We start from the raw sequence: 11,853 nt of genomic DNA, 5'->3' as shown, positions 1-11,853 counted from the left end.
AAATCCTTGTCTCCTTACTCTGTATTTGTACTTCTTTGCACATGACATTTACCGAATAGCAGATATGTAGGCTGCATTGCAACATACTTTTCTAGTATCATAATAATTCTATGTATATGTATACATACATAAATACGTATATATATATATATATATATATATATATATATATATATATATATATATATATATATATAGATAATATGATATATATATAGTATAGTTGTTGTTGTTGTGTGTGTGTTGTGTGTGTGTGTGTGTGTGTGTGTGTGTGTGTGTGTGTGTGTGTGTGTGTGTGTGTGGTATATATATATATATATATATATATATATATATATATATATAATATATATATAATATATATTAACACACACACACACACACACACACAGTCTTATGTATGTATGTTTGTATGTATGTAAGCATATATATTTCATTGCTTTGCTTATCATTATTGTTAATTTTCTAATTGCCATAATCAATGTAGTGATCAATATATAAATATACACATTTTTTTTTCTTCATCTTTCTTTCTTTTTTTTATTTTATTTTATTTCTTTCTTTTCTCTTTCTATTTGCATCGCGGGAGTGAGTGGCGCGCCATGCAAAGGGAACAGAGCCTGCAAAGTCATTCACAAAATCGGGGGGAGTGGCGTGCCGGGGGGCGGGGCTTAGCAGAGCCTCGCTGCCACTTACCTTTCCGCTCATTCCCTGAGGAGACAAGAGGAGGGTTAGTGTGGGTTCGGGAGGGAGGGAGGGAGGGTGGGTAGGAGGGTAGTGGGTTGTTATTTTGTTATAACAGAGAAGAATAATTAGATAGACAGATAAGTACATTTACATTATTTAAAGCGCAAGGAAGTCTCAGCCACTCACACACTCATACCTAGGATGACCGACTTGAGCCAACGCGAATTTTATAGAAACCCCCTCAGGCCTCTGCGTCTTGCTTGTGCGTGCCTGTAGGCGTGCATTGTGGTGTCCCGTTGCTTGTAAGTTACTAGTGTGTAATTCTCTATCTCTCTCCCTATCTATCTCTACGCATATATATATATATATATATATATATATATATATATATATATATATATATATATATATATATATATATATATATATATATTCATATTGCATCATACATACATATATTATATATCAGCCTCAATCTCTATCTCTCTCTCTTACTCTCACTCTCTCTAACTCTCTTTCTCTCTCTCTCTCTCTCTCTCTCCCTCCCCCCTCTCTCTCTTTCTCTCATACCATGGGTGTAAATAAAAAGACTGAGATGCTATTCAGATTACTGCAAATACTTAGAAACAGGAGGAAAGACTTTCCAACTCCTTTGCTTCCTCTTGAGACCCAAGGCAAGAGGAGCAGTAAAAAGCTTCCTGTAACAGTCGACGTCTTTGCGTCGATAACTAGAAGCCAGTGAGTGTTCTTAGTTGATAAATAGTTTCTAAGTGTTATCATGGGAAATTAACTCGAACTCCTCGCAATCCTTCTTGTTCTTTTTATCTAAATTAGTATCTAATTCTAAGATATATATCTGTTTGGAGTAAAAGGTAAAATTCAGACATATATATGAATTAATTAATCATCCCTGAAATGAAAACTTCCGAAATCCAAGGGCCAGCTGTCCCCTTTGGCCGACTGACCTGGCGTTTGGAGGGCGACCCGATGAACTCGGCGGAGGAGGGGGGGGCGGCGGCCGCCGCGACCGGGTAGAAGCTGGGCAGCTGGCGCAGCAACGTCTGGAGGCGCAGCAGGTCATCGTTTCTCAGCTCAGGGACGGGATCTGCGGGAGAAAGGGGAGGCTGGAGACGCGCAGGGGGAAGGGGCGGAGGAGGGGAGCCTCGGATGCGGACGCAGACACACTCGTGCAATAATACGCATACATACACGTATGTGTCTGTGTGTACGTACACGTACACCACACACATACACACGCACAGGCATACAATGCCTGATTGACGATCGTCTGGGACTGCTATTTTTGCTTCCATTATTCTTTTCCTCATTAGCGACTTTTATCTTCTTATTCTCCTCCATTTTCATCTCCCTTTCTTTCTAAGAGCAGCTTCGTCCTATAGGGCATCGTATGTCTCCTGGAATACGAGCTGCTCTTTGAAATGTATTGTTTTAATCCTGAGATTTTATCACCTTCAGATTTTCAGTGAAGAAGAAAATGACAGTAACATTTCTTTAGAATTTTCTTGGTTCTGTTTCTGATTTCTAGTTTGCTTTATCTAACAGTTGACTCGTTTTGCATTCTGCCGCATGGCGAGAATAACTCATCTCCCGCTGGATTACATTCCGGTATATTAAACATTAAAAAAAATAACTATCAAGTTAAAGGAAAAAGTGGGCGAAATGAGAAGAGAAGATGAAGAAGAAAAGAGAAGAAGTAGGAGAAGAAAAAGAAGAAGAAGTAGGAGAAGAAAAAGAAGAAGAATTGAGAAGAATAAAAAAAGAAGAAGAAAAGAAGAGGAAGGGGGAAAAGAGGAGAAGATGGAAGGAAGAAGAAGAAAGAATGAAAGAAAGAAGAAGAAGAAACAGTAGCAGTAGAAGAAAAAGAAGAAAAAGGGAGAAGAAAATAAGAGAAATTTATTTTTTTCCCCTCTCTCTCATAATCCTGCTACGAGCTCCGAAGTCCGCTCGCAGCCTCGTCCCTTCCCTTCCCCCTACACACAATACCCAGGAAAGACCACAGTGGAGACAAGGCAAAGAACTTCTGCTTTGGCGTTAAGGCAAAAGGTCACTGGAATGTAGTTTTGCTTCAGTGATAAAGTGGGAAAACCGATCTTAATCTTGAAGGGGGCTTTCACGCGATTGCTTTTGAATTATTTAAGTTATTATTAAGTATTCAGTGGTTGGAAACTAAGAAGAATAAGTGGAGGAATGAGAGATGCGCATGACGGAGACAAATAGATAGGAAACAGGCGAGGACAGTGGAAGTGATGAAAGAGGTGAAAGAGATCAAAGTGGTTGCTACAGAGAGAAGAGCGAGAGAAAGAGATAGAGGGAAGAGGGGAGACAAAGGCAAAACCCGAAAGTGAAAAGGCAAAGGGTGAATAAAATATATAGAACAAAACGGGAAATACAAGAACACCTATGAATCAAACCATATCATTATATAGTAATGAATATGTGAATGTTTTTAAGATATTTCATGAAACTTATTCCTGGTATTAATAAAGGACTTTGTGTGTGTGTGTGTGTGTTTGTGTGTGTGTGTGTGTGGGTGTGTGTATCTGTCTTCTGTCTGTGTTATGGGTGGGTGTGTATCCGTGGATATATTTGCATCTTACCGAGTGTGTGAATGTGTGTTTGTGTTCTTAAGCATGCATGTATGAATATTCAAAAAATGTGTTTGTGTGGCCTTCGTATGTTTATCAAAATAAAATGTAATATAATGGCACTGGATTATGAATATATAATATATATATATATATATATATATATATATATATATATATATATATATATATATATATATATATACTGTTGAAAACATGGATGAACATGAATTATGATAATGAAAACCTAAAAACGAGATAGAAAAACTAAGATGAATATAGATATTGATATGAATTATAAAAATATATAACTGTTAAAAAACAACAGAAATGAAATGATAAAGAGTATAAAACATGTATAGATAACAATATAAAATTTTAACTTAAGAGAAAGATAAAAGTGTAGAACGTATGTACAACTTAAGATAATGAGGGTGGGAGATACGATAATAGGTAATAATAATGATATAGATAATGAACCCCAATATCAAAAGTGATTATAACAATTATAGAGAATCAGACGGTGACTATGATAAGAAGAGTAACTGCCATGAAGATATTATAATTGTTGTGGATTATGTTAGGGTACCAGTAATTATTAAAAGAAAACTAGGAATGGGTATAGTTAACCATAGATTATAATAGTAGATATAATCAAGATTAAATAAAATTTGGAAATTTACAGCATAATAATGATAATAACAAGGAATATATTGATAATATATAGTAATAATGATAATAACAATGATAATAGTTATAATAATACGAATCACAATAGTAATAATAATATTGATGATAATAATCAGGATGATAATGATAATAATGAGAGTAGTAATAATAACAATAAGGATAATAATAAAAATAGTAATAATAATAATCATAATAACAAAAGTGACAATAAGGATAATAATAATGCTGATAATGGTAACAGTAATAATGATGATGATGATAATAATAATGATAATGATAATAGTAATGATAACAAGAGAGATAGTAACAATAATAATAATAATGATAATAATAATAATAATAATAATAATAATAATAATAATTAATAATAATTATTATTATTATTATTATTACTATTATTATTATAACAAATGATAATAATAATAACAATAATAACAGAAATAATATTGATGATAATAATAATAACAATGATGATGATAATAATGATAATAATAATAATAATAATAATAATAATAATAATAATAATAATAATAACAATAATAATGATAATAATAATGATAGTGATAGAAAATGATAATGATTATAATGACAATAGATATATTGTATATTCACCAAATATCAATGATTTGAAAGTGGGTCAGCTTAAACTCTACGGTCACGTCTAGCCACATTTCTCTAACTTTATAATATAAAGATCATACTTTATAGGAGAGATGCTTTATAATATAATGAGGGCACTTTACATTTCCACCGCATAAAAAAAAAACGCCAAGTTCTTTCAAAACAGGTGTCAATGAGGAAATTGTGAGTTGCATTGGTGGCACCGAAGTCAAACCAAACAATGTGACATGGTAATTACCAGAATACGTTTAGGTTACAGAATGTACTGATAACTACACGGTGCAGGAAGTACAGACGAATCTAGATATAGAATGTGTAACGAAGAAAACAAACGAACACTTGAGCACTATATCTCGGAATGTCTTGTGATACAACCCTTCAGACCACCTAACATGAGGTATAAAGAACTGTGTGAATATTTCATTTCATCTGGTTACTGATCATATTAGCAGTTAAGCAATACGAACAAAACTCAAGTGTAAAACTTTTCGAAATACAAACAAAACATCGTAAGAATATTCTAGAACAAAGTCCCGTCGTGGATTTTTTTTCACACTTCCTTATATACATAGATGTTGTAACATAAAAGGAGATATAGTCTTTGCTCAAGAAAAATGTAAAAGAATGAATTTAAACAATACTAAAGGAAACGCAAGACTTGCATAATTATCTTCTTTCGAAATAATTAATGTCAACAATGCAGCTTCTTTTATCTAGTAAAACGTTATGTTGTATTTTAGGTCAGTCGGCATACCATCACTTTGTACAATGAAGATAAATTATTTAATCCCTGTGTATCAGTGCTCAGTAGTTTTTTTTTCTTCTTTTTCTTTTTATAAAGGATGCCCCTCTCTCTCTCTCTCTCTCTCTCTCTCTCTCTCTTCTCATCTTTATTCCCGTTTGATCCCCAATCCTCCTAGAAAATCTTGTCTTCTGATATTCCTATCTTCCTCTAAGATACATATGATCTGCGATCAGTTATAATAGTTCTCTCTCGTTTTCATATGAAAGTTTTAGTAGCTTCTCTCTCTCTAAGTTATCAAGTTCATGAAATGCACTAATAAATATTGGTACTGTATTATACATGGTTCTAAGAAAAAAATGGATAGAACACTATCATTTTCTGATCCGTTTTATTTGAAAATGTTTATCTTGTCTGAGTCATAAGTTTCCTGTGAATTCATGTAAACAAGATTAATTTAATATTAGGTAGTAAGAGCTAGGAAAAAAAGAAGTTCAGTAAACCTATCCTTTGCTTAAGATGTATTTGTTTTGAATATGATCTGTTCTCTTTTTGAACATCAACATGGTTTTTTTCTAGTTGTATATGTTTAAAAATATAGTCTGAAAAAATAAACAAGAAATTAAGTAGTTAAGTTCAGTGTAAACTCATCCTACTGTATATAAATTTTCAAGTTGTCTCCGAACCTCTATCATCTGTTCTCCCTGTTGTTGATATCATCATCATTGGTTTTTTGTTGTTGTTGTTGTTATCATTACTGTTTTTATCATTATCATTTCTGTTATTAATGTTATCAGCGTTGTTATAATTACTTTCATTATTATTATTATTTAATTATTACAGTCATCATGCTATTATTATTATTATTATCATCATCATCATAATCATCAATATCATTATCATTATTATGATTTCATTATCAGAGTCATCATACTATTATCATTGTCATACTATCATCATCATCATCATAAATATTATTATTATTATTATTATTATTATTATTATTATTATTATTATTATTATTATTATTATTATATTATTTTATCATTATTATCATTATCATATATCATATTGTAATCATCTTTATTATCATTATTGTTATTATCCTTTTTATTATTATCATTATTGTTATTATCCTTTTTATATCATCCTTATCATCATCATCATTATTTCCATCATTACTTTTTAAATTATTATTATCCTTATTATCAAATATAACTTAAACAAAGAAAGGTAAACAATACTCGTGATGCACATAAAACCCTAACATGTTATCATTTTTCTTTGGTGACACTTTATCAAAAAACAAATAAGATGAAGAATAATATAAGATGGTCAGGAAAGACTGACTTTTTTTAAGAGCAGTGAAAAATCTCGCGTCTATGAGACAGAAAGAAAAGAAAAACGAGAGAAAGAATGAGAGAAAAAAAAAGAGTACAAGAAAATAAGGAGATCTATTCGGGATTTTGTGCAGTAATGCTGTTAAGTAGGAAGCTTTGTTTATCATCAGCTTCATCTCCTCGTGTTGTTATGATGAATGTTCTAAGGGCATGCTATATTAGCCGTCACAAATTGTATGAACTGAAAGTCTACATAAATGTCTGTACAGGCTTGATATCATACTATTTTGGGTTATTCATATTTCGCCCTTTTTGATTCAGATAGTTAAGGCTTGAATCATGTCAATCAAAGAAACATATTTAAAATATTGTTCATAAACAGAATAGCGAAAGCGTTAAAGACTTTCCCCGCCCGTTTATAAAAAAAAAATTCTCTCTTTCTATCTATTTCCTATGGTGATATCATAATGAGCAACTTCCTGTCACTTAGCTAATGTATTTCCAGTGTACTTACACACTCAAAGCTGCTTATCACACACACATAGACATAAACACGTAAATACTTTCTCAGTGCTAAAGAAAAAAGTAGTGGAATTGTGTGTGCGTGTGTGTGTGAATGTGTGTATCTGTACATCCTTATGTGTACGTACATACGTATATACATAAACATTGTTTCTTATACTTAAATGACTTGCATAACAATATAACCAACAAGTAAGGGGACTCGCATGCATTAGGTTCGTTATAACGTATTTACATAGTGACAAAAATGAAGATAGAGATCGTGTATGCCGCCACCTTAGGTTATGCTTATCTTGCCTAAATACTTTGTTCATTGTCATGCAATATTCTTATTGGATAACGGCAAGCAAGCTCCATCAATTATTCATTCGCTAGGCTAATATATGAGAAAACGGGAGATGAAAGGTGGGAAAGACAGAATGGCAGATATGTAAAATGTGTGCGTGAACATCTGCCCAATGCATGCGGATAGGAAGAATGAGAATTATAAAGCTTTAAACAAACAGAGGTATGGAAGTAGGCAGCCTTAGGTAAAGGAAATATTACACACTCACACACACACCATATATTTACATATACAGTGTATATACACATATGACTACCACGATAGTACAGTGGTTCATGCAACTGGACTCCGACCCTCGTGGCCCCGGGATCAAATCCCCGCCGCGGAAGTTGCCTGCGCTCCCGACCTCACGACGAGGAAACCACATATCACCTTGAGAGGTCAAATGCAATGGGTCAAATGGAAGCACGACCGCTGTTGATTAGCAAGGGCATTCAATCGGACAGGCGTGGCATCGCCAAACAACCTTACAGTTAAAGGTTTGAGTAAGGCCTAAGTCCTGCAGTGAAGTGATAGGCTATGGAAGAATTATGATAATGATAAAAAAGATACATAACTCACACACACACGCACACACATATGTATATACACACAAATACATCCACACACACACATATGAATAAATAAATAAGTAAATATATGTGTGTGTGTGTGTGTGTGTGTGTGTGTATATATGTATATATATATATATATATATATAATATGAATACATACATTTACATACACATAAATGTGTATATAATATATATATAATATATATATATATATATATATATATATATATATATATATATATATATATATATATATATATATATATATATGTGTGTGGTGTGTGTGTGTGTGTGTGTGTGTGTGTGTGTGTGTGTGTGTGTGTGTGTGTGTGTGCATGTATGGAAACAACCTCTTTCAACTAAAAAAGAGAGCTATTGCCTTCAGTCAGCTGGAGACAGCCAGGGAAGACAGTGCTTAAAACCCAATACACTGGGGGAATTTACGTATCAACAGACATTAGGTATCGTCAAGGTGTGTGTGTAGCTTGCCTGTTGATAATGTACACCAAGCATGCTCCCTCTTTCATTCATTCACCTAATTTAATTTACTCCCTCGCTTATTCTCACCCAATCGCATACTAATTTACTCCCTATCCACTCACAACGGCACATTCATTCATGCCATATCAGTCACTCATTCATTCATCAACGCACTCATTTGATCTCTCCAAGCATTTACTTATATTTACTGCAAAAGACACTCATTTTCCAGTGATAATAGAATCTTAAACGTCCGCATTCTAGTGTTGTGTTCCTCAGTTAATTAAGACTCATCTATGCAATTACATGCCCGTCAACAGTTCTGATCGTTTCTTTGGCCTGCATTTTAGGAGAGGAGTCGACTTGCCGCAGTCGCCATCCAGATCAGGGCAAGACAACATTGCGTCGAGTTTTCCAAAACAAGGAGAAATATTTTCGAGATGACTGAGACTACAACAAAAGAAAAAGAGAGAATAGAATCCGCAGGAAATTGTGAACACATACGGGCAAACTGCATCACTGTAGAGAGCAAAACAGGATTACGAGGCAAAAACTTTTCAACAACCAATCCTTTGTTTTCTTTATTGTCGTTTTCTTTGTTATAAGATATTATCATAGTCATTATAATTATTATTATTATCATCATCCTAATGATAATAGTAATAATAATAATAATAATAATAATAATAATAATTATTATTATTATTATTATTATTATTATTATCATTATTATTATATTCATTATTATCATTATTATCATTATTATCATTATTATTGTTATTATTATATTATCAACATTATTATTATTATTATTATTATTATTATTATTATTATTACTGGTATTATCATTAGTATTATTATCATTATTATTATTATTATCATTATCATTATTGCCATTATCATTACTCTTATTATTATTATTATAATTGTTACTATTATCATCATCATTATTATTTTTGTTATTTATTATTATCATAATTATCATTATCATTTGTAGTAGTAATAGTAGCAATTGCATACTTTAGTTATATTCTATTTGTTACAATGGTTATTTGGTGCGACAGGCTGTCTGTTTCATTTTGCTTCTAAATTATCCCCTGCGTGCAAGGAATGGCCGGCGAGGGATTCGAACGCGGGTCAGAAAGATTGCTAGACGGGGTGGTTATCGCTGCACCAGACAGCCCTACTACTAGTAGTAGTAGCAATAGTAGTAATATCATTATTATCATTATGATTACTATCAGTATAACAATAATAATAATAATAATAATAATAATAATAATAATAATAATATTAATAATAATAATAATAATAATAATGATAATAATAATAATAATAATAATAATTATTATTATTATTATTGTTATTGTTATTATGATTATTATTATTATGTTTATTATTATTATGTTTACTATTATTATTAGTAGTAGTAGTAGTAGCAGTGGGGCCGCGGTGGCCGAATGGTTAGAGCGTCGGACTCAAGACTGTCACGACAGTAATCTGAGTTCGAGGGTTCGAGTCACCGGCCGGCGCGTTGTTTCCCTTGGGCAAGGAACTTCACCTCGATTGCCTGCCTAGCCACTGGGTGGCCAAGCCAGCCCAAGTCAGTGCTGGTCCCAAGCCCGGATAAAATAGAGAGAATGAGTACCTAGAAAGGTAACACCGGCACTCTCCGTGGAAAGGATCTGGGGACCCTACCACGTACTCACTCCAAGAGCATCACAACATGAAAATTACAATTAAGTATCATGCTGTGACCACGGCGGCTCAGACATGAACCTACCGTTAAAAGCAGAAGAAGTAGTAGCAGTAGTAGTAATAATAGTAGCAGTAGGAGTAGGAGAAGTAGTAGTATCATTGTTATTATTATTATCATTATTATGATTATCATTATGATCATTATTATCAGTGTTACTGTTACCGTTGTCACTACTATCATTATCCTTACCATCATCATCATTATTATTATCATTATCATTATTATCATCATAATCATTATCATCATCGTTATCATCATTATCATCACTATTATTATCATTATCATTATTATTATTACCATCATTATTATAATAAAAAAAAATATTATTATTATTATCATTATTATCATTATTATCATTATTATCATTATTATTATTATTATTACCAATATCGTTTTCATTATTATGTTATTATCATTATTATCATTTTTTGTTTTTATTGTTATCCTTGTTATCATTATTATTGCTATTATTATTATTAGCATCAGTATCATTAGCATTATCATCATTATCACTATTATTGTCATCATCGTTATTATTACTACTATATCGTTATTATTGATGTTATCATTATCATTACTTCTATTATCATTTGCATTACTATTATCATTTAAATAATAATAATGATAATAACAATAATAATATAATAATAATAATAATAATAATAATGATAATAATAATAATAATTATTATTATTATTATTATCATTATTATTATTATTATTATTACCATTATTAATATCATCATCATTATTATTATCATCATCATCATCATTGTTATCCCTGTTATTATCAACATCATTATCATTATCATTATACTTATTCATGTCATTATTGTTATTATTACTTTTATTACTGATATTATTATCGTTATTATCATTATTATTATTATTATTATTGTCATCATTACTGATATTATTATCATTATATTATTATTGTTATTATCATTATCATTATCATTATTGTTATTATTATGATGATCATTATTGTTACCATTATCATTTTTATTATTTTATAGCTATTGTCATTACCATTATCATTATCATTCTTATCATTGTTTTTTATTTTCATTATTATTATCATTATTACTATTATTATCATTATCATCACTGATATCATTATTATTGTTATGATCATTTTCATTATTATTTTCATGAACATTATAATTAACATCATTATTACCATCGTCATTATTATTCTTATTTTCATTGTTGCTATTATCACAATCATTATTATCGACTTTTTTAATAATTATTGTGACCATTATCATTTCTTTTTATTATCATTGCTGTAATTATTACCGTTACTATCATCATTCTCATTATGATCATCATCATCATGACTACTATTATTATTACTAGCACGTTATTACTATTATCACTATCGTCATCGTCATCCTTATCACAACCATCATTAATATTATTATCATTGACGTTGTTATCATTGACGTTGTTAAGCATCAATGTTCCTGTTGTTAATATAATTTGCTTATCAACCCTGTACCATTAT

At 31.2% G+C, this 11,853-nt stretch overlaps 1 protein-coding gene across 1 annotated transcript in view; it reads right to left on the bottom strand.

Annotated features, from left to right (window-relative positions):
* Window positions 1-539: 539 nt before the first annotated feature.
* LOC119572808 overlaps window positions 540-11,853 on the bottom strand; it is an 11,885-nt gene continuing 571 nt past the window's right edge. The window contains exons 2-3 of the mRNA XM_037919758.1: window positions 1,653-1,792; window positions 540-711 (exon numbers count right to left, since the gene is read on the bottom strand). Of these exons, the coding sequence (XP_037775686.1) occupies window positions 541-711; window positions 1,653-1,792 (311 nt within the window). The 3' untranslated portion in view covers window position 540. The remainder of the gene's footprint in view (window positions 712-1,652; window positions 1,793-11,853) is intronic.

Source organism: Penaeus monodon, chromosome 1, assembly GCF_015228065.2.
Source record: "Penaeus monodon isolate SGIC_2016 chromosome 1, NSTDA_Pmon_1, whole genome shotgun sequence".
NCBI lineage: Eukaryota > Metazoa > Arthropoda > Malacostraca > Decapoda > Penaeidae > Penaeus > Penaeus monodon.
The sequence above is the reverse complement of the archived record's forward strand: the minus strand, read 5'-3'. Positions and strand labels throughout refer to the sequence as shown.